The sequence below is a fragment of the Meriones unguiculatus genome, chromosome 19 (assembly GCF_030254825.1).
Source record: "Meriones unguiculatus strain TT.TT164.6M chromosome 19, Bangor_MerUng_6.1, whole genome shotgun sequence".
NCBI lineage: Eukaryota > Metazoa > Chordata > Mammalia > Rodentia > Muridae > Meriones > Meriones unguiculatus.
In genome coordinates, this window is record NC_083366.1 from 60478132 (window position 1) to 60500244 (window position 22113).

General features: G+C 45.7%; 1 protein-coding gene across 1 annotated transcript; it reads left to right on the forward strand.

Moving 5' to 3' along the window:
• Positions 1-50: 50 nt before the first annotated feature.
• Positions 51-20221, forward strand: Mylip (myosin regulatory light chain interacting protein). The gene is made up of 7 exons (XM_060372956.1): positions 51-361; positions 1444-1634; positions 12526-12711; positions 14062-14259; positions 14736-14894; positions 16524-16950; positions 18640-20221. Exons 1-7 carry the CDS (start codon positions 275-277, stop codon positions 18727-18729), a joined length of 1338 nt encoding a protein of 445 aa, XP_060228939.1. The 5' UTR covers positions 51-274; the 3' UTR covers positions 18730-20221.
• Positions 20222-22113: the final 1892 nt, after the last annotated feature.

The window sequence follows — 22113 nt, forward strand, 5'->3', positions numbered from 1 at the left end:
CGGCGCCGGAGGGGGCGGGGCCTCTATAAAGGCTGCGTGGCTGTCGCGGCGCAGGCAGTCGGGCTGTCCGAGCGGCGCGGCCGTGGAGCACCCGGGAGCGGGCAGTCGTGGGGGTGGCGGGGACGCGGGCGGCCACTGCGTGGGGTGCAGGGCAGGCGGCCTCGCGGCTGCGCCTTCCTCGCGGAGCCCGAAGCCGACTTGGAGCGACTGCGGGGAGGCGACAGCCCCGGCGCACACCCGAGAAGAAGAAGCGGCGGTGGCGGCGGCCCCAGCCATGCTGTGCTATGTGACGAGGCCGGACGCGGTGCTGATGGAGGTGGAGGTTGAGGCAAAAGCCAACGGCGAGGACTGTCTCAACCAGGTGAGGGCGACGATCGGGAAGGGGACCCCCGCCAGTCCCCGGGAAGCCTCGGGGCCTCGGAGATGCTGCTCCGGAGCCCGGCGACGCTGCAGCAGCGGCCCGAGGAGCGCTCCCCGGACGCCTGGCTCCAGCCTCCTCCTCCTCCTCGCGGGCGTGGGGGAGGGCGGGCAGGGACGTAGAGGACGCGTACGGTGGGGGAGCGGGGTCCTGGGGACCGGGACACTGCCCGGAGCCGCCACTCTGCCTCCTCATCGGGTACTTTTCTAAAAGGAAGGTGGCCCCGCACACCTGCCGCAGGTGTGTGCGTGATGCCGCCCGTGGGGTCCTCGCAAAGCCCGGCAGCGCCACCCGCGTCCCGGGATGGGGTGGCTGCAAGCAGCCTCGGGCCCCGGGGTTCCCTAGCTGACCGGGTGGCCCCGTGTCTCAAGTCGCTTCTCAGAAGGGCTGGTTCACCTGACACTTGCTTGGGGATCCAGACTGTCCTGGGAGGTTTGCAGGGAACCGTCCAGGCCGTCTCCGATGTGAGGTCTTCACTCGTGTGTTTTCTTCAAGAGTGACTCAGGCTCTGATCAGTGTGTGCACGTTGGGTATGACAGGCACATTTGACCCCCCCCCCTTGAAACCTTGGGGACCTGAAGACCTGAGCTGTTTGGAAAGCCGCTAAAGCTTAGCTGACACTTGTGGCATGCTTCCTCAAAGTGTTTGTGTTTTTGGAATCCAGATGGTTAAAACTGTCCAGATAATAAGTTGCCAAATCAGCTGTGCAGATGGTGCTGGTGCAGGGAATTCCAGCAATTGGAATAAGAAATAAAATACCCTGTGGGTTCTTCTTTGTCAGCCTTTTGGGAAGTCTGGGGGGACTCTTTTTCCCTGTGCGATTGGTCATACTATAGAAGTATTTAAGCAAGGCCACGCCTCTTCCGGAGGGCTGCTTTTTGGTATGGCTGGTATCTTAAAACATTGTTTTCCAGTCTGTTATTGGACTTAAAACGAGGTAAAACTTTGTAAAATTGGTTGCCAGTCCTTCACTCAGATGGCGCCCTTGAGTTTGCGTTGCTCATACCCGATGCCTTTGTTTTTAGGTGTGCAGGCGATTGGGAATCATAGAAGTCGATTATTTCGGACTGCAGTTTACCGGTAGCAAAGGTGAAAGCTTATGGCTGAATCTGAGAAACCGGATCTCCCAGCAGATGGATGGGCTGGCACCTTACCGGCTTAAATTGAGAGTCAAGTTCTTTGTGGAGCCCCATCTCATCTTACAGGAGCAGACAAGGTAAAGCGAGGCCGACCGTAAACCAGCGTCAGGTCCCCTCTGATTCCACTTAGATAGAGGTGGCCACTGGGCCCTCCCAGAGATGTTCCTGGGCAAACTGACTTGGTGCAGAGGAAGTTAGGAGAAACTTCATTTCATTTTTCAAAGCACAGTTGGCCCGGGTGGGTTTTCCAACGCTTGTTCTGCGTCTGTATGATATTGGTGGAGAGTGGGTAGACTTCTTACAAACAAAAAGAACACCCGGACACCGACTTCCTGACAGCTCCATCTAATGCCCGAGAGTAACCCCGCCTCGGCAGTGTTACTGCAGGTCACTGTGGACTGTTCTAACGAAAGCAGGAAACAGTTCCTCTTGGGTTACTTAAACTTGGTCAGTCTTCAGCCTAGTGTCAGATTACATTGTGTAGTGGGAGCGCTCTGTCTGGCCTTCAGCAGATTTTAAAACTGTTTTAGTAGAATTCTTTGTAGGCCACTGTAACTGAATTCCACCCCACAGATGTGTTAAACATGATTGTTGGGCATTAGATTTTTTTTCCTCCTTGTTAAAATAGGGCCACCAGCCGTGGAAAAGAACTGAAGCATGTGGTCTCCTTTTCAAAGGTCAAAAAAAAAGTTCCCTCTTGACTGACTGTTACACTTTTCCCAAAGTTGAACCAAAACAGGAAAGTGATGTTTAATATTTACTACTGAAATGCAAGAGACTACAGTGGCATGTTGAAAAAAGAAAATGATTGCTTTTAAAACCGCAGCAAACTTTGGATCCCAGCACTGATGTTTTCCATACTCCTGTGGCTTGGAAATGTGCCATGCATGAGAAAAATGCGATCCTGTAGCTTTCAACTCAGAATCAGGGAACAGGCTCCTCAGAGAGATTTTAACATACCATTTTGTTGTTGTTGTTGTTGCTTATTTACTAAACAAATGATGGAAACTTAAAAATACCATTCATTTGGATTTGAAATGTCCATGTTGCTTTACTGTGGCATTTTAAAGGTTGAGAGAGGTTTTGTTTATGAAGGAAACTGCCATGATTAATTTTTAGTGTTTCTGAAAACACCTTACAAATATTCTTGTAATGGCCTGGTTACAGATTTTGAGCTGTCGCTATTCATCACAAGAGGCTCTATCTTTTTTTTTTTAACATTCTGTGTGTGTGTGTGTGTGTGTGTGTAGCAGGCACATTGTGATGCTACAGTGATTTCAGGGATTCCAGGTGCAACCCAATTCTAATGACACAAATTTATTTTTGAAATCAGCCAAAACTTGAAGAAGCAAATAACTTCATTTAAATAGGGGAAGGATAATAGCAAATAAATTGTATTGGGAATGTGTTCATGCTTTGTGATTAACTGTGGGGTGGTCTCTGCTGTGATACACTCTCCTATAATTGGGTCAATACCTATTATCAAATCTACTTTACTCATGTGAGAAAGAGATAGTTATGAATTAGTACTTGAATCAAATTTCCTACATTGGTTTTTCTGTTATCAACTCAATTGTCTTCGACTCTTGGGATTTATAGCTAATGGCACTCAAACCTGGTTCAACTAGGTTATTTCAATTGATTTTCACTCCTTTTAAGAAACCCCATAGAATGGTTAGTGTAGGCTGGACCCAGTACTAGGCCTGTAATACTAGCTGCTTGGGAGGCAGAGGAACAAAGACATGGAGGTCTGTCCTGCCTGGGGACAGTGTAGGTTAAAGTCTACTCTGGGAACTTAGTGAAATCCCATGTCAAAATAAGAATGAGAGTTGAGGCCACAGTGGTCCATGCTTGCTAACCTGCCCAAAGCCCCTGTCTGAGTAAAGAAGTGGGGGAGTGCAGCGGAAACTTTTGAGTTATGTTTATTATGTTGGTGAACTTTGCATAGTTTTGTGGAGTTATCCAAAATATAAAGCTTTTAAGAAAATGCCCAAGGTTGATGACCAGTGTGCTTTAGAATTTTCATAAAGTAATATCTAATTTGCATTTATCCTTTTTAAGTGTATGGGTGTTTTGCCCACATGTGTGTTTTTATCTTGGTTCTAAAGAACAAAACTATTTCTTTTTCTTTAATGTTATATTGGTAAAATAAACAAACAAAAAAGCCACACACACACACACTTTTGTTGACAAACTTTTTGTTCCATTGTTTGCTATAAAATATTTATGTTAAGTGCTAAGATTCTACACTGGACCTGTTTGTGAAGCAACTGAACACGGCTTTGATAATTCAGTGTTAAGAGATGGCTTTACTGAGGAACCCACGAGGGTGCATTCTGTGTGCTGAGGGTGTCTGGACACTTCATCAAGAGGAAATAGCTGGGCACAGTTGCCATCTGCAGACCACTAAGCAGTGAGCTTCTAGAAGAGAGGGTTTAAAATACTAGTTAATATACTAGTTAGCATCAGACCAGGCAGGCTGCAGAGAGGGGTGCAGGCAGGAAGGCCTGGATATCAGGGGACCCTGGGATCCAGGAGGAAGCCATTTTTCTGAAGAGGAGCACTGGCGGGGTTCAAATGTTATTAGCTCGGTAGATCAGGCTAATCTGGTTTGGGGCTTCATGTTAGATTTGGTGCCCCTATCCAGATTATTCCATTTGCTCTTGAATGGAGAGCTGGACTAGGAGAGTCCTGCTCTGCTGACTGGCCTGGGTTCTAGATGGAGACAGCAGGTATTTTCAGCAGATGTTTGCCATGCTGTGGATCGAAATGAAAAGGGAAAGAAATTAATGAGTTTTGGAAGTAACCCTGAAATCATCATCATCTTAGGAGAAACTCCTGCCTTTCAGGGCTCTTGGGTCTTCACAATGAATTTTGCCAACATTTTCAAAACCACAGATTAGGGAAGTGTGCGTTCCATCTGCACAGTGGTGACTGTGCTCTCCCCTGATGGCAGAGTCTTTGTTTCCTGACTTGGCCACATTTTCAGAGCTCTGTGGTCTCTGGTAGGGACTGTCCAGTTTAGTGAAGGTTAGCCACCATCTGGGAGTTTCCTCCTGGAAAACAGCCCCAGCACATAAACTCCGTGAGCACTGAACTAAATGCTCAGAGAATGTTGTTATCCTGGACACAGTCTTTCCTCAAGATTCCTGTGTTGGGGCAGCAGAGGTTAGCTCTCTCCCCAATTCCTAGTCTCAGCTTGTCCCTTGTCTCTGGAATGCCTTTTCTAGCACTGCCTGGGAGACTGCATCCTCCCAAGACATCACCCATCTTTCTTTTAGAGCTTGAATGTGCTTCTAACATCACAGCTACTTGTGTTCATTGTCAGTTGCTCCAGTGATTGCAAATTCCATCAAAACTGATCGGCACCACATCCTCAGAATCCAGCGAGCACACACTGTGTAAATATCTTGTTAATTAATAGAGTGAGAATTTAGAAGTGTGCAGCTGGAGATGGCTGGTGGTTTAGAATCCTGGTTGCTTTTGCAGAGGACTCAGGTTTCACTCCCAGCACTCCACAGGATGGCTCATGATCCAACTCCCTCTTGTGGCCTGAGGGCACCAGACATGCATGTGGGCACATATGTACATGAATGCAGACAAAATACTCATACACATAAAATTTTTTAAAAATTAAATAAAATCTCAAAACAAAAAAGCTTACAGAGCCAAAGCCACCAGCAAACTCAAAGCAAATGGGATGTGGTCATTTCAAACCAACTTAGGACCAGTCAGACTGGTCCTAGCCAGGGTCTTTAAGTCAGGTTCAAAGTCTTGATTAACGTCAGTTTTGGTGAAGGTTGTTTACATAATCTACCTCAGCATGGTTAAGGGTGAGTGTTCTTCATGATCTTGCAACTGCAGCCAGTGTGGCTCTGTTATGAAGGTTCATATAGCTATTGCAAAAATTCGTTCATGTTCTTTACACTGTGTATGGAATGGCAGAATAAGCCGCTTTCTCCCCATCCCTACCTCTCCTGTATCTTCTTTTTGCTCCTCCACTCTTTCCTGTTTTTACTTGCCAAAATACAGAATAGGACCCAGGAAAGTTAAACAAACAAACAAAAAGTAAAAGTGTACATGTATACTATTTCCAAAGAAATTATAAGTTGAATTTCTGAATCCTACTAAAAAAATTTTTTTTTCCAAAACTAAGGGTTTGCATTGCTGTGTGGTGTTTGAGAACCTGGGCAACTTTGGGCCCATACAAAGAATGTTTCTTAAAAATGGTATTTCACCCATTCATTTTGTGTGAGGGAGTATGTTAGATGCATGTGATGTGTGAATGTGCAAGTGCGCATGGCCATGCATGTGTATGCAGAGGCCAGAGATTGACAGGTTGCTCACACAGACACCGATTGCCATGGGTAAGGACATTCATTTGAAGTGCAGACTTAGTGCTTTCAAGTTACGGTATTCTCCTGGCACAGGCTATGATCTCGCAAGGCTGGAAGCCCCCTGTGGCAATCCTCATATCTTAACTGCTTTAGGGCCCAAGGAGGAGCATTTTTAAGAGTGGTTCTATTTGAAGCCTGAAAGAGATCGCCTTAAGCCCAGGTAGAGACCTGACTTAGTAACTCCATGACAACCATCTGCCCCTGACAGGTTTTTCTGACTGTAAGCCCCCCATAAAGTAGGCCTGATGGTTTGATACGGCTGGAGCTATTTTATTCACCAGCATTCAGAAACCTAAGCCCTGACGTTTTTTGCTCAATCTTCTGAGAAATGTCAAACACCAGGGAAAGTTGAGGGTTTTTATCATGAACACCCATATAGGTCCCCCTAGATTCTACTATTAAGTTTAATATTTCTACTTTATTATATAGTTAATCATTTATCAGTCCTTCTAACCATCCATCAACTGGTTTTTTGATACATTTTTAAACAAGTCGTGGGTATAAGTATCCGTCTTCTTAACTACTCCAGTGTGCTTACCGTTGAGTTGAAATCACTGCTTGCATATGGTTCTTTTTTCTTTTTAGTTAAAATTTACATAGGATAAAACATAAATCCTAATTATATCTCTTAATGAGATTCGATGGGCGCCTGTTTAAATAACATCTATGCTGAGATTAAGAACAGCAACAGCATCCCCATCTTAGAAAGCCCCTCATCTTTCTGCAGCCAGCCCGCACTGCCACGCTTCCCCTCCTGACGGCTGTCACACTGTGGCTCTCCACTGAAGGTTTGTTGTGCCTGTTTAACTTTATGCGCAGGAAATCATCCGGGAGGACTCTGCTTTCCAGTCTGCCTTCTTTTGTCCATTCAAATTCTGCTGAGCTCCACTCATGCTGGTGTATGGGGTGGGGAGCGGTCCTTCAGTGGTTACTTGTTCTGTTTTCTGCTTGTTTTGCTTTGTTGTGTGTTGGGGACGGAGCGGGGCCTTGAACGTTGAACATCGGTACTGAGCTAAGTGCAGCCTGCTTTGTTTCCTTCTGCCACTGGATAGTGTTCCACGCTGTCGGCTGATCCTCAGTCGTGATGAGCGTGTGTTGTCCAGGAAGAAAGCTGCTATGAACATTCTAATACAGACTTTTATTTTCTTGTAGACACATGTGTTTTCATTTTCCTTGAGAAAATACCCCAGAATACAATAGCTGGGTCATGGCAGGATTGTTTAGTCGTATAAGTTACTGCCAGACCGCTCCCCGCCAGCATCTGCACTGTTCTGTACTCCCACAAAGACTGTAAGAAAACTGAGTGTCTCCACACCCCTGCCAGCCTTCTGGTGGATACGTGGTGGTGGAGTGTTGTGGTTTTAATTTGCATTTCTGCGGTGATTAATGACGTCTGTCAGATTTTCATGTGCTCATTGGCTTTCTTTGCCTTTCCTTTGGTGAAATGTCCAAGTTACCCATTTTGATCATTTGCCTTTACTCTTGAGCTGTCCACATTCTTTATGTATCCTAGATACCAATTCATTGTGAAATCTGAGTTTTATAAATATATGATCCCCCTGTGGCTTGCCTGTTATCCTCATGCCTTTTGGTGAGTAGGAGTTTTTAATTTTGGTGAGGTCTGATTTATTCTTTTTTTTTCCTTTCTGGAGTTTAATCACTATGTTCTGAAGAGCCTTGTCTACCCTCTCGCCGTGAAGGTACTCTTAGGCTTGGTTCTCAAGCCAGTATGGTTTTATGTAGGACTATGCTCCATCCTGAATTAATTTTGTTTACGAGAATGTTATAAGATTAAAAAAAAAAAAAAGAAAAGAAAAGCTCTCTCATAGCAATTCCTGTTTCCATTTGGTTGTTTTAAAATATAGCTTGGCATTCAGAGTTCGGTTTAAAATAAACCGATGTGGGTAAATGACTCATTGGACAAAGATGGGGCGCTTGATTGTAACGGGTCTGCCTGGGGTGAGGGCCGTCCAGACAACTGTTCCCATGCTTGTGCCTCAGGGGAAATTAGGGTTCAGTTATTGGCAACTGTTTTTTTGAAAATAACTACTTAGCCATTCTAAAGACATGCTAGGATTCATTACTTACATTTTGAACATGAGGCTGAATCTAGTTATTTTACATATGTTGTCAAAAGCTCTCCAAAATGGCATATCTGGCAAGATTACTGGGAGATCATGCCCAACAGTAACCATTTTAAGTGACTTTTCTGTTGCCATGACAAGACACCATGACTAAGGCAGCTTAGCAAGGAAAGCATTTAGTTTGGGAAATCACAGTTCCACAGTTCTTTGACCCTCATGGCAGGGAGCATGGCGGTAGGCAGGCAGGCATGGCACTGGAACTGGAGCTAAATCGTATACCCTGAGCCATAAGTAGGAGTCAGAGAGAGGGGGAAAGAGAAGGAGAGAGAGAGAGAACTGGGGATGGCATAGGATTCTGAAACCTCAAAGCCCACCCTCAAAAACACACCTTCTCCAACAAGGCCACGCCTCCTAGTCCTTCTCAAACTGCTCTCCCAGCAGGGGAACCAGCTTTCAAATATAGGTGTCTATGGGGGCTGTTCTAATTCAGATCAGCATAGTAACCCATACAGTGAGCTTCCAATTGGCTTCTAGAAAGTTCTGTTACGAGTTCTATAGGATTTTTTCTGTGAGGTGGTCAGTGTTCAGACAAAAGTCTTCTGATCACAAGATAAATGGTTCTTGTTATTTCTTAATACCATGAAAAAAAATGGATTTTGTTTTTTATATTTTTAAAATGTTTAGTGGAGGAGTGTTTGCCTGTGTGTATGTATAAAAATTATGTATGTATGTGTATCATATGCATGCTTAGCGTCCACAGATCTAAATCCTGTTTCTCTGTAAGAGCAACAAGAGGTCTTAACTGCTGAGCTATCTCTCCAGCCTCTGAAAAGGCATGGATTTTAAGAGAGAAATTGTTGGAGAATTTTGAAAAAAAAAAAAATTAAGAGTATGTGCTTTGTGGCCATCAAGATGGCTCAGTAGGTAAAGGTGTTTGCCACCTGGTATGAGTTCAGTCCCAGAGACCTGCATGGTGGAAAGAGAAAATTGACTCCTACAGGTTGCCCTTTGACCTCCATTCTGGATCTGTGGTCATAGATGGCTGTTAGGTGGGTGCTGGGAATTGAACCCGGGTCCTCTGAGAGAGCTGCCAGTGCTCTTAAGCACTGAGACATGTATCCAGCCCCTCACCCAGTTTTTATAGCATGTGTGAATCCTTAGTACCTATGATGCCAACCCTTGATTTAGCTACAATGGTACACTCTAGGCCCATATATTGGAGATATTCATTTTCTTAGTAACTGAGTAGAACTTCAAAAGTTAATTTCCAAGTGTAACCCTAGGAATGTGTAGAAAATACAGTATAAGCTTGTGTCCATAAGTAAACATTCACTTAAGACAACGTAGGTATTTTTCAAAGCCTTTCTTTTGTAACTGATAAAGTTTTTGATAGGTCATCAGACCTGGTGATGGTGGCCGCCCTGCTCCGTTACATTGGTGCCTGGACCCTTGTCACCCAGAAGCCCATCTGTGGCTGGAGTTATTTTGATGAGATATATCCCTTTCCTCCAAAGACTGGGTTCCATCTAAAAAGCAACTACCAGACATGTCCATCTCTGTAATCCCAGGGTGGGCAGGGCACGGAGCAGTGTGGGACCACTTTTTATTGACTTGAAAGGGGGCCAGAAAGCCACAGAAACTGCACTGCATGGCTGTGTAAGCTGCCAGGAGAAGGAGTGCCTGCGCCTGCTGCTGATGGTAAGTGAGCCCAGTTTGCCTCAGCTGGCTGAAGAGCATCACTGTGCCCTCCCTCACAGTCTCATCCACTCGCGGGGAAGGATGGGCAGCGCTCTAGGCTCCTAGCCACCTGTTTACGTTGGGTTACCATTTCTTCCCTTTGCTTTTGGCAGCTGTCCCTCCAGAAGTAGGCGTAGAGAATTTGGAAAAAGAAATTGAATAAATTTGAAAAGTCGTCTTTGGCAGCTTTCCGTACTGTTTAATAAAGCAGGAAGCAGTTTCAAACTTTATGCTAGGAAAATAAGTCAGAAAAGACCTTTACATTCACAGTAATTAAATTGAGAAGGCTCAGTTTGTGGTGCTAATCTTAAAATCTTTTGGCACACAGTTTCTTCTTGAGTGTAAGCATAGATTCAGGCTTTAGACTCCTGAAAACATAGCCCCTGGTTGAATAGGAAAAGGTCCATTAAGATTCCATTTTCCATGAGCAACACCAGGATTTTGTGAGAATGTTAGACCTGCATCTGCTGATAGATTACCCTTCACTATACCCCACCTTTTAAGACAGAGTCTCACTATGTAGACCAGGCTGGCCTGGAACTCACAGAAAGCTGCCTGCTTCTGTTTCCAGAGTGCTGAGATTAAAGGTATGAGCGACCACATCGGCTATCTGTATAGCTATTTTAAAAGCATTTTTCCCCCTGTAGCAATTTATTTGCCTCAGCAGGGCCTCTTTCTCGGTTTAGCAGTATGAAAGAAATACTTTAAGGACTACCAGATGTCTGGGTTAATAAAAACTGTGTCTGTTCTCTTTGAATGCTCCTTTGCATTTTATGATGATTTCTTCTTGGGGCTTTGAGTATGGAAAAAAACTGAAACATTTAAGAATGTTTCATCATTTTAAATATTTATGATTACTGAATATGCAAAAGATTGATTTATCTTCTTTCTTAGTTAAGGAAGATAAATGGCTCTTGTCAGCCTGATAGTTTGAAGTTCTCAACACAGCCTCTTGCACTGGTCACCTCTCTTGTCCTAAGTCCTTTTCTTATGTTTCTTATGCTAGTCACTTGAGTGGCAAACTTGGGTGTGGTACAAAAGTGGAAGCTATGTTGAGGCCTGGGAAAGTGAGGAGCTGGGCTTGTACGGGGTTCAAAGTCTCACGAATGCCTGGGTTTCATTATGGTACCCTTAAGCACATATGAGAGACTACCACAAGTCATCAAAGAGGCAGATTTTATAGCCTGGCCTCTGTGGTGACTCAGATAACCTTGTCAGGATTTTGGACAATAAAAACAGAATCTGTATTTTCCCAGAAATTTCTGTGGCATGCATGCCTTGCAGTGAATGTAGAATTTAATGTTGCATGTACTAAGGGTCTGCTCAAACAGAGCAAAGCTGAGGATGGAATATAAGATCAACACAGATGCACGGTACTTTACAGGATTTTATGGAGCTCTTTGGTGTTAGAGGCAATTAAGCCAGCCCAGGTGCAGCTAGCTAAGGAAAGAAGTTGTAACTTGTTACATAAAGTAATTGGGAAATAGATAAGCAGTGCAAGGTAGATCAAAAGGTGACCAAGTGAGAGGGCAGGAGAGAAAGTCATCGGGGCAGGTTGCTGCAGGGCTGCGTCTTCCACATAGAGGGATGGTCCCTCTCCAAAGCACAGCGGCAGGAGGTGTGGCTGGAGCCAGCCAGAGGAGCAGCCTGGGCTTCGACCACCATCATGCATCCCTGCGAAGGACTTTGAGCGGAAAGATGGAGCCTTTTCATTGGAAGCAATAACCGCAAGCCGTTTGCATGGCAGCCTGGGCAGAGTGTGGAGGGGAGAGGGGCCCTGGGGTCACAAAAACTCATGCCTCTACGCTGTGAGCAGTAACAAGGACGCCCAGATGACAAGACTAGAACTCATCTGGAGAGCTCTGAGAGGAGGTGCTGGGGAGAGGACTCAGCGAGAATGGCTTGTTTGGCAAGCATATCGGGACCTCAGTTCTGTCCTTACAGCCCAGTAAGGAAGGCCAAGCATACACCTGCCTACCAGGCTAGCCTACTAGGTTATCTCTAGGCCAGTAAGATGCCTGTCAAAGGAGGTGGGTGGTGTTTCTGAGGATGATAGTGGGGTTGGCCTCTGCCAAACTCTTCAACATGCTAAAGAACATCTGTCTGGTGAGCATTCTTTTCTCCTGTCCCTGAAGATCAGGATCTACTACAAGATAGGTGTTCTAGCTGAAAATAGTAGTTGTGCATGACTGTAATCTTCAGAGGCAACAGGATCCAGCACTGAATGCCATCCTCAGCTGCATAGCAAGTTTGAGGGCAACCTGAGCTACATGAGTCCCTGTCTCAAAAAACCAAACCAAACAAGCAAGAAAATTGGTTTTAAATTTCCTTTAAAACATTGTGATGCTAAACTTGCTCTGTTTCTATTACTACATTTTTCTGACACTTCATTTACTGACTTGAAGAGGGAGTATGCCCTGCTGCACCTGTAGAAGTCAGAAGACCAACTGTGTGGAGTCTCCTTCCACTGACTGGGTCCAGGGCATAGATCCCAGGTCCTCAGGCTGGCCGCAAGCTCCCTCGCCTGCTGCGCCTTTCCTCTCTACCTGTCCACTTTGCTTAAGAAGGAAAGTACTTGGTCATGGAATTGCAGAGCTACTTGAGCTTGTTTGGTCGTTTTCTGCAGCGCCGGGGATAATACCTGGGGCCTTAAACATACTAGGCAATCGCTCCATGCCTGAACCACACCCCAGCAGGCTGGCCCAGATACTGTTATCCCAAGTCTCAGTCACTCTCTCTTTCTTTTGCAGGCATATCTTTTTCTTGCACATTAAAGAATCCCTCTTGGCAGGCCACCTCCAGTGTTCCCCCGAGCAGGCAGTGGAGCTTAGCGCCCTCCTGGCCCAGACCAAATTTGGTGACTACAACCAGAACACTGCCAAGTACAGCTATGAGGATCTGTGTGAGAAAGAGCTCTCCAGCTCCACCCTGAACAGGTGAGGCCACCAGAGGCTGGCGTGCCTGCTCACAGCCACCAACTTGATAAGGATCAGGAAATTGGCCTCATGGTGTAGTTGTGGAGTTGGTGAGGCGGAGTCCAGATCATTGCCAGGTTTAACCGTCATTTTTAGAAAATTCATGTGCCTTTTCCTTAAGAAACCTACCAACACAAAACAGCCCACACAGATAAATGCCCTTCTATGAAATGCCATAAATAACAAGGATCTCGAAAGTGCCTGACCTTTTAAATATGCAAATCTCCTACAGTAAAAAGTCTAGCATGTTTATTGGTATTTGCTTCATCCCAGAAAGAATTACAGTAAGATGGCTAACATAGGCAGCTCAGTTACCTATTCCTATGTAACAAGCTTACCCCAAACTCAGCACTTAAACCAACAGACATTAACTGTGGGTATATAGGCAGGGAACTGCTGTGGCTCGGGCCACACCGAGCCTCCGAGGTCAGTCTCATCGAAAAGCCCGGCTGGGGGAGGCCTCCAGGCCCAGATGGCTCTTGTGGCTTCTTGGTCAGCCTTCACTTGCCACCTGACCCCAAGGCTCCTTCCTGGTGTGGGAGCTGGCTCACCCGGCATGAATGACCAACAGAGGAGAGACGAGCCAGGGAAGAAATGAGACCTGCAATCTCAGAAGTGAGTTTCACGCCAGGTCTTCCACCATTTTCTGTTCATTAGAAGCCAATCATTAATCCAAATCATACTCAAGGGAAGGGTACACTGGGAGGCCAGATCACCAAGGACCACAGGAAAGACAGCCTTGCCACAGCAGAGAACATAGACTCTGTTTCTTCCGTTGCAAATAACCTAATCAGTCCCCTGTGGTGCCACCTGGCAGGGAGCTTGTAAAGTGGAAGGAGGTCGATGTGTGAGGGGTCTAGCCTGTACTTCTGTCTGTGTGTGTAGATTTTCCCATCTTTCAGCTTACAGTATTCCCAAATGATGGGTTCTCAATATTTGTTTAAAAATGTGTGTGTGTGTGTGTGTGTGTGTGTGTGTGTGTGTGTGTGTGTGTAAGACAGCTGAGAGTGAGTTCTTTTCTTCTACCTTGTGCGTCCCAGAGATCACACTCAAGCTTGGAGCAAGCACCTTTACCCATTGATCAGTCTCGCTGGCCCCATAGTTGTCATCTCCAACTGTGTCTTAGAAGTATTTTACAGTTAATTTGACTAGTAAATGAAATAGTAATATGCCATTTGGTGCTTTTGTGTTCATTAAGGACCATGTCATTAATGACTGTATTCATTAATGGCCTATAATTCACTGGTGAAAATTAAAAGCTTTATAGAATGCATTGATCTGTCTAATTTTGCACCTTTGGGTGTCCCACAGTATTGTTGCAAAGCATAAGGAGCTGGAGGGCATCAGCCAGGCCTCTGCAGAATACCAGGTTCTGCAGATTGTGTCAGCAATGGAGAATTACGGCATAGAGTGGCATGCTGTGAGGGACAGCGAAGGACAGAAACTCCTCATTGGGGTTGGACCAGAAGGCATCTCAATCTGTAAAGATGACTTTAGCCCTATTAACAGGTAACTCAAATCTTCGGTATACATGCCTATGTACATACATACATTCCTACAATCCCAAGTATGTATATCCACCTGTTGCTTTTTTCTGAATGCAGAGAATGGGCAGAAATTCACCAGATACCTCTAACAATAAAGTGATTCCTTTTTTCAAGTATTAATTGCATTCAATCCTTAACTATTTGATTGTTTCTTAAATGCAAAAATACACTATGGTGGCAGAATTATTTTTCTTAAGTGGCTCGGACCATTGAATACCTGTGTCTGCTTCCGCATGTACTCACACATGTTGAGGTTACGCCAGCCCATGTCTCCACACCACAACTGCTTATCCTGCATCAGCACAGCTAGCTAGAGTCATCAAAGAACTCCCCAGACAAATTGTTCACTGCCAAGTCGTGGGCTGCCTACTAAGGTTTGTCAACACCCTGCTGAGCTGCCCTTCTAAGCTCTCTCACTTTTCTCCTCCTGCCTTCCAGGATAGCTTATCCTGTGGTGCAGATGGCCACCCAGTCAGGAAAGAATGTCTACCTGACCGTCACCAAGGAGTCTGGCAACAGCATCGTGCTCCTGTTTAAAATGATCAGCACCAGGGCAGCCAGTGGGCTCTACCGAGCCATCACCGAAACGCATGCGTTCTACAGGCACGTACCATCAATGTGTCTCCTACGCTTAGGGCACAGCTTAATGTGTTTAGGTGACTGGCAGGTTTCTGGGATTCCTCCTAGCCCCGAGTCCATGAGTGTTGTACAGAATGTGAGAGAATAGCTAGCTACTCTGAACGCTTCCTTTTGCAGAGCCCTTATCAGCACAGAATTGGGTGGTCCTGCGCTTCATAACAGTCTCCTGCTTATCTCTCATCTTCCTTCCACAACCACCTTCCAGCATGACCCCACTGGTTGGGCCTGTTCACCCTCGCCTGGGTTCCTTGCCTGAACAGTGGCCCAGGTTATTCCCTGCTGAGAAAGACCCTGTCCTGAGCCCCCCACCTTACACACTCCGAAAAATTTTTAAATTGAGTTGAATTTTCCTTGGCGTGTTTTGAGACAAAAATCTCACTGTGTGTTCAAAGGTGACCTGGAATTCACTATATACCTCAGGCTGGCCCCAAACACCACTGCAGTCTTCCAGCCTTGGCTTTCTGACTGCTGGGATCGCCTGCACATACCACCACACCTGGCCATTCCAGACTCTAGAGGGCCTGAGTTGTGATTAGCCTCATTCTTATAAATAATAATAATAAATAAAGCCCAAAATGGGGTTGGTAGGAAGCCTTCCAATGTTTTATGTTGAAATAGACTGCAGAGCAGAACAGAAAACTTGTAGACATGTTTAACATAAAAGCCATGACTTCAAAGAACAAATGTCTCTTTGCTTCCACAAGCTGCTGGATGGCCCCTCCTAGCCAAGGGGGGCTGGAAAGTCTCATCTCTGTATTTACAACTGCTTCCATGCAAGTATCTGGAGGCCCCTGAGAAGCACAGAGGTGGAGTCACTGAGCTACTAAGCCTATAAAGTGAGAAGAACTCACTCAGACATGCACACAAGAATATTTATTATCTTGGTAACGAATGTAGCCCAGTCCATAGAGTACTTGCCTAACATGCATGAGGCTCTCCATGAACTGAGCATGGTGTGCATGTATGTACTCCCAGCACCACTTAAGAGGTGGGGGCGGGATTATGAAATGCCAAGTCATCCTTGGCAGCATGGTTCAAGACCAGCCTAGGTCATATGAAACCTTGTCTCAAGGAAAAAAAAAAAAAAAACAAGTTGGGAATGGGACATATATAATGACAACAGTCGAGAGACAAAGGCAAGTGGACCACTATGAGTTAAAGGCCATCTTGACCTATATGGTAAGTTCCAGGACCTACATAGTGAAATCTTGTCTCAACAAAGCAACAACAACAATAATAATTGAACGTAAGCACTAATAATATTAAATGTAAGACAGGCATGGTGGCACACAACTGTAATCCCAGCAAGCAGAAGGTCAAGAAGTTTCAGGCCAGCCTGAGCTTCAGTATCTCAAAAAGCAAATAAGTAGGGAGAAAGATGGATGATAGTAGATAATTAATAGATAGATTAATAGATAGACAATAGATTGGTAGATGGATGGTATGGACAATCAACATTATAGAGAGGAGATAGATGATGAGTACTAAATGTTTGTTGCTATACTGTTTTATTGATCACAGCAGTCTGATAATCTGAACTGTGAAACTCCTGGGCAGTTCAATATTAACTAAGATGCTCACTCTTACCTTCAGGTGTGACACAGTCACCAGTGCCGTCATGATGCAGTACAGTCGTGACTTGAAGGGCCACTTGGCATCTCTGTTTCTGAATGAAAACATTAATCTTGGTAAGAAATACGTCTTTGATATCAAAAGAACATCCAAGGAGGTATATGACCATGCCAGGAGGGCTCTGTACAATGCTGGCGTTGTGGACCTTGTCTCCCGGAATGACCAGAGCCCTCCCAGCTCGCCCCTGAAGTCGCCTGACAGCAGCATGAGCTGCAGCAGCTGCGAAGGCCTCAGCTGCCAGCAGACCAGGGCACTCCAGGAGAAGCTGCGCAAGCTGAAGGAAGCCATGCTGTGCATGGTGTGCTGCGAGGAGGAGATCAACTCCACCTTCTGCCCCTGTGGCCACACTGTGTGCTGTGAGAGCTGCGCAGCCCAGCTGCAGGTAAGGGCTCACTTAGCGCTCCTCTCCGATAAGAAGCATCCAGTAGGAGCATTGTAGGTGCAGTGGAAAGTACCCGTCTTCGCTTGCAGAGGACTTGGTGTGCAGGGACTTACATCATCGTGCCCTGTAGAAATGTGTGGGTCAGCACACTCTTGTCACCATTTGCTTTTGGAAATGAGGTCCAGATTGACAAATTAGTGCATCTCGAAGCTAAACCAAGAGCCAGGGTGCAGGCCTGCCTCTTCCATTTTATGTTGCCTCTTGCTCCCTGATACTACTTAGTAGGAATGTCTGTATTAGCTAACTAAAATTCTAGTTAAAGAATACGTAAATTAGCCAGGCGCTGTGGCACACACCTTTAATCTCAGCACTCAGGGAGGCAGAGGCAGGCAGACCTCTGTGAGTTTGAGGCCAGCCAGGACTACACAGAGAAACCCTGTATTGAAAACCAAAAAACCAAAACCAAAACCAAAACAATTTTTTGGATTATTATTATTATAAGTGACATTTACTCTATTTGTGATTAGTTTATCTCTATCTTTGCATTTACCTGTGTGTGTGTGTGTGTGTGTGTGTGTGTGTGTTATGCACATACCACAGTGCACACGTGGAAGGCAGAGGACTATTTGCAGAAGTCAATTTTTCCCTTCCACCATGTGGTGCTGAGCATCACAACTGGGTTTCAGGCTTGGTGCAAGCATCCATACCCACTGAACGACCTCACCAGCCCCTTCATTTCCTTTTGTTACTGTTCAGACCTTTAGGGGTGTCTTCTATTAGCTGTTCTTTGCTAGCAAGTTGAACTAACTTTCACCAAAAAAAAGAAAAGCAACTCATATATCACATTTCTCCTTTCTTGTACCTTACATTTCCTCTCAAAGTAACTTTTCACTTGGTTTCACTTCTCAAAAGGTTCTGCTAAATGTCACTGTGGGTGTATGTAAGCCTAGCCATGCATGTCAGCTAGTCCCCACAAGCTACGACACTACAATACAGAGTTCATGAGAGGATTGAGCAGCGAGCTCAGGACACCCGTGCCTTCTCTGGGAACAGCCTGTGCTGATGCAATGAGGGGTTTCCCCTTTAGAGTCCTGGCTTTATCTTTTCCTGCCCTATGCCTATATTTCCTAGTGACCAATGAAGGATGTGTGTTAACCAAGAAGCCACCAGAGACCTGTTGCCCCTGGCCACAAGGGCATCTGCCCACTGACGTTGTCACCAAGATAGCTGAGGCAGGGCCTGTCTATGGACATATGTCCAGCATGGTGGCCAGAGGTGCAGTGACTTCCTCCTATATGTGTGCCTACAGCCCTTGTAGAAGGAAGGCTCAAGCTAACAGAAGGCTTGGGAAGGTGGCTGAGCCAATCAAGTGTCTGCTCTGCGTTGCAAGGCACAGGGACCTGAATTCAGTTCCTAGAACCTGTGTAATTAAAAAGCTGTGTGGGAGGGGTGGGTCAGAGGTCGGAATAATTGTAGGAATTCTTAATCCTGTTGCTGGGGAGGGAGAGATAGGAGGACCCCAGGGGCTCACCTGCCAGCCAGAAGCTTAGCCAGTGTCAGTCTCCAAGCCCGTTACCGAGGAACTGAAAGCCTAGAAATTGCAATGGCAGCTTATCTAGAAAAGTGAGTGTGGGTGCACCAAGGCCCCGGTTCTGCAGACATTCTAACTGGTGCTGGCTTCTTTTCTAGTCGTGTCCAGTCTGCAGATCACGTGTGGAGCATGTCCAGCATGTTTACCTGCCAACCCACACCAGTCTTCTCAATCTGACTGTCATCTAATGCGTCCTGCGCTTACTGGACATGCCATGTCCCCACAAGCCGCAGTATTGTAAACTATAAGAATAATAACTTTGTGAAGAAACATTTCACTCTCAATACCCATCTGCCACAAGACATTTTCAGAAAAGAAGAAAAGAAAAACAAGAATGCAAGCGCTCCTCTTCCGTGAGTAGAAGCAACAGCCCCCATGGCAACCAGGAAGAACTCTGGGACATGGACACATTCCTTGGACTTTGAGGCTTTTTTGTTTGTTTGTTTGTTTGACTGTTTTTTATGATCAAGTAAAGGAATAGATAAAATCATCTCTGTCAGTCAAGTGGCAACATAGCCACCAGTGGTACCTTTTAGGAAATGATGTCATATGTCTCAGTAACTTCTCCCTAGGCAGCAGATTTTGTAAGAGTTTTCAGACTTCCCTTGGTTCTTTTCGTATGGTCATGGAGTGCTGAAACTTTTTTAATAGGAATTCTTTTCTTAAAGAAATAGTCCTCGTTAGAATGTCATTTCTGTCTTTATAACAAGAACGACTGGAAAGCTAGCAGATTGGAAAACAATCCAGGGGCTTCTCAAGGATTGACAGCAACGTTGTCAGACGGAAAACAGTCTGGATGAGAGTGAACAGGTAACTCGGCGTGGGTGGCCTCCTTCCTAGCCCCTCTGTTTCCCTCACCCCATGTCCTCTGGTGATCAAAACGCTGCCAGTTTGGTTAACAAAGACTTACATGCACTGCCTGGGCTCTTGAGCTAGCGGAGTATTTGGAGACTGGAAAGGGAGAGTGTTTTGTTGTAAGGGACAAGCAAACAGAAAGAGAGAGGGAGAGGGGGAGAGGGGAGAGACAAGAGAGAGAGAAGGGAGGGCCCGAGAGCCTCCTGTCATGCTCGGTGCCTTTTCACATGCCCCAGCTGCACCCATGGCTGTCACTCTGCTTGAAGATCAACCTCTCTACAGCCTTAGCTTAGGTTCCTCGGTAGAGTCTCCTTTGTGTATGTTTTAGTCCACTGTTTGTGTTCTTAAGTCAGTGCTTCTGTGTCTATTGCGTTGCCCCTCTGTGTCTTTCAGAGGTGGGGTTACTTCATTCTGTTTCCATATTGTTAATCATACCCCACCCCACCCCCACCTGGGCATTTTGGAAGCTGGTGAGCTAGGGGGGTTTCTAGGGTGTCAGGAAAGCTAGCTGACCTCATTGGGTGCAATACTGGCTAAGTTAAAGCTGGAAGCCTACACTGTCACTTTACTGAGATCTCTGAGTCTACGTTTCATATTGCCTTAATGTAGCAGTAATGTGTTTATGCATTTGTTTCTTTGCACAGACATTTTGTCAGATATTAAAACTCTACTTTTTTATGGCACATATTAGCATATAAGCCTTTATTCCAAGAGGTATTTATTTTTTCACTTGTAAAAAAAAATAATGTTTCCACATAAAAACTCTGTTATATGCTAGAGGACTTCTGTCTTTTATATTCAGGATAATAAAGAATTTAAAGCAAACTGTATTTTCATGGTTATTGTCATTTAAGTCACTTTTCAGCTGAGTGAGCACTCACCTCAAGCTTGGGAAATTTAAAGATATTTCAGGTGCTCATCTTCATTGAGAGAATGTGCCCAGCTTTTCTCTCATATATGTTTTTGGACATACAAGATTCGAAGGTAGGTGAACATGATGCTGTGACGTACATGGCAGATAAAAAAGGAAAACTTGGAGAGGTGGGTAGCAAGATGGCTCACCAACTAGAAGTGCTCCCTGCATAAGCCTGGTGACCTGAGCTCGATCCCCGGAACCCACAGAGACATGGACAGAGAAAGACGACTTAGCAGAGCTGTCCTGTCATGGTCACACGTGGGACCGTCAGGACTCAGTGATGGGAGAAAGTGTTCTGTGGCACTGACTTCCTACAGTGCCACTGCGTGTTGCTGCTGCTCCTGCTGCTGCTGAGCCTTAGAAGGCTTCTGTGTCAGTGTGTGCTCATCTGTTCTGAAAATGTTTTCTGTGGCAGAGACTATCAGAAAATGTCTGTTCAACTGATACCTTTAAATTTGGGAGACAGACCCAGCCCATCCTCCCATTGGTTTCTAGGAACCTGTTCCACTTAGTCAACATAATTATTTGACACCAAGTAAGTTATTGAGCCCTGGAACTTTAAGGGGGGCGGGGGAGAATAGTCAAGGTCACAATTTATCATGTACCTAAAGCAGCAGAGTATTGGCATCTTGGTGATTCCCAGTGTTTGTGTAGCACCTGTGACATGCATGGAAGTTCAGTGCTGCTCAGATTTGTAAACATTGGCAGTCTCAGAATGACAGCCAGGATGAATGGGTGGATGAGTGACAGGCCAACACATGAATGATACTGCTTGTACTCCATGGGTCAAAGGCTTCTTAAGCTGAGCAACTAGCATGACAACCCCTGTATTGCTTGGCATTCTAAAAGCACAGGAAATGAAATACTGTTGAGCCTCTGCTAGGGCCCAGGGGAAATGTGCTTCAGAAGGACTGTTGAGCAAGACCTTCGCTCTAGCTGGGAAAAGACTGCACGGCCATGTCAAGGCTGCAGTGCAGCTGGTGGGTGCTGCCCATGCGCACATGTCAATGTGGTGGTTAAGAACTTAGGCTCTGAAGGAACAGATGGCTTGCAGAAGCAGTGAAAGAAACCTTCCGTTCCAGCTTTGACTGTGGCACCTTAGAACCAGGCCTTCAGAACCAGGAACTGGTAGGGCACGGAAAGCTTGTACAATAACTAATGCATGAGACAGAGCAAGAGGAGAACAGGGAGAGAAGCAAGAGAAGTAGGGGCAGGGACATGGCTCAGTGGGAAAAGACTGACAAAGTGGAAGGAAAGGGGTAGAGAGATGGCCCAGCAGTTAAGGGCATCAGCTGCTCTTGCAGAGGACCTTGGTTGGATTCCCAGCACCCGCACAGTAGTTTACAGCTACCTGGACTGTCAGTTCCAGGGAATCTGATGCCTCTTTTGGCCTCTGCCAGCACTAGACATGCATGCAAGACATAAACATACCTGCTGGCAAAATATCCACATACAATTGGATGGAGATAACCAATTCCATAGAATTGCCCTCTGACCGCCACACACTCACTTGACATGTACACATACAAGCACACTGTTCATGCGCACAATAATAATATTTTTTAAGAGAATACAATAAATCAAAAGACTTCGGGAAGCATATCATGAAGGCAGTTCTTCCCATCTTGAGAACAACTGAAAGAAGGACCAATAGGAGGAAGGCTTAGAGACTTGTTGCTCAGACTACGTACCTGGCAAGAAGCAGCCTGAGGAAGAAGGGGTTATTTGACTCACACTTCAGGAGGAGATGTGCATACTCCACCAAGGAAGGGAAAGCCATGGCAGCAGGTGCCTGAGGTCT

Coding starts and splice junctions, on each gene's coding strand:
- Mylip (XM_060372956.1), top strand. CDS start 275: ATGCTGTGCTATGTGACGAGGCCGGACGCGGTGCTGATGGAGGTGGAG. Junction 14,260..14,735: donor GACTTTAGCCCTATTAACAG/GTAACTCAAATC, acceptor CCTGCCTTCCAG/GATAGCTTATCCTGTGGTGC. Junction 16,951..18,639: donor GCTGCGCAGCCCAGCTGCAG/GTAAGGGCTCAC, acceptor CTTCTTTTCTAG/TCGTGTCCAGTCTGCAGATC.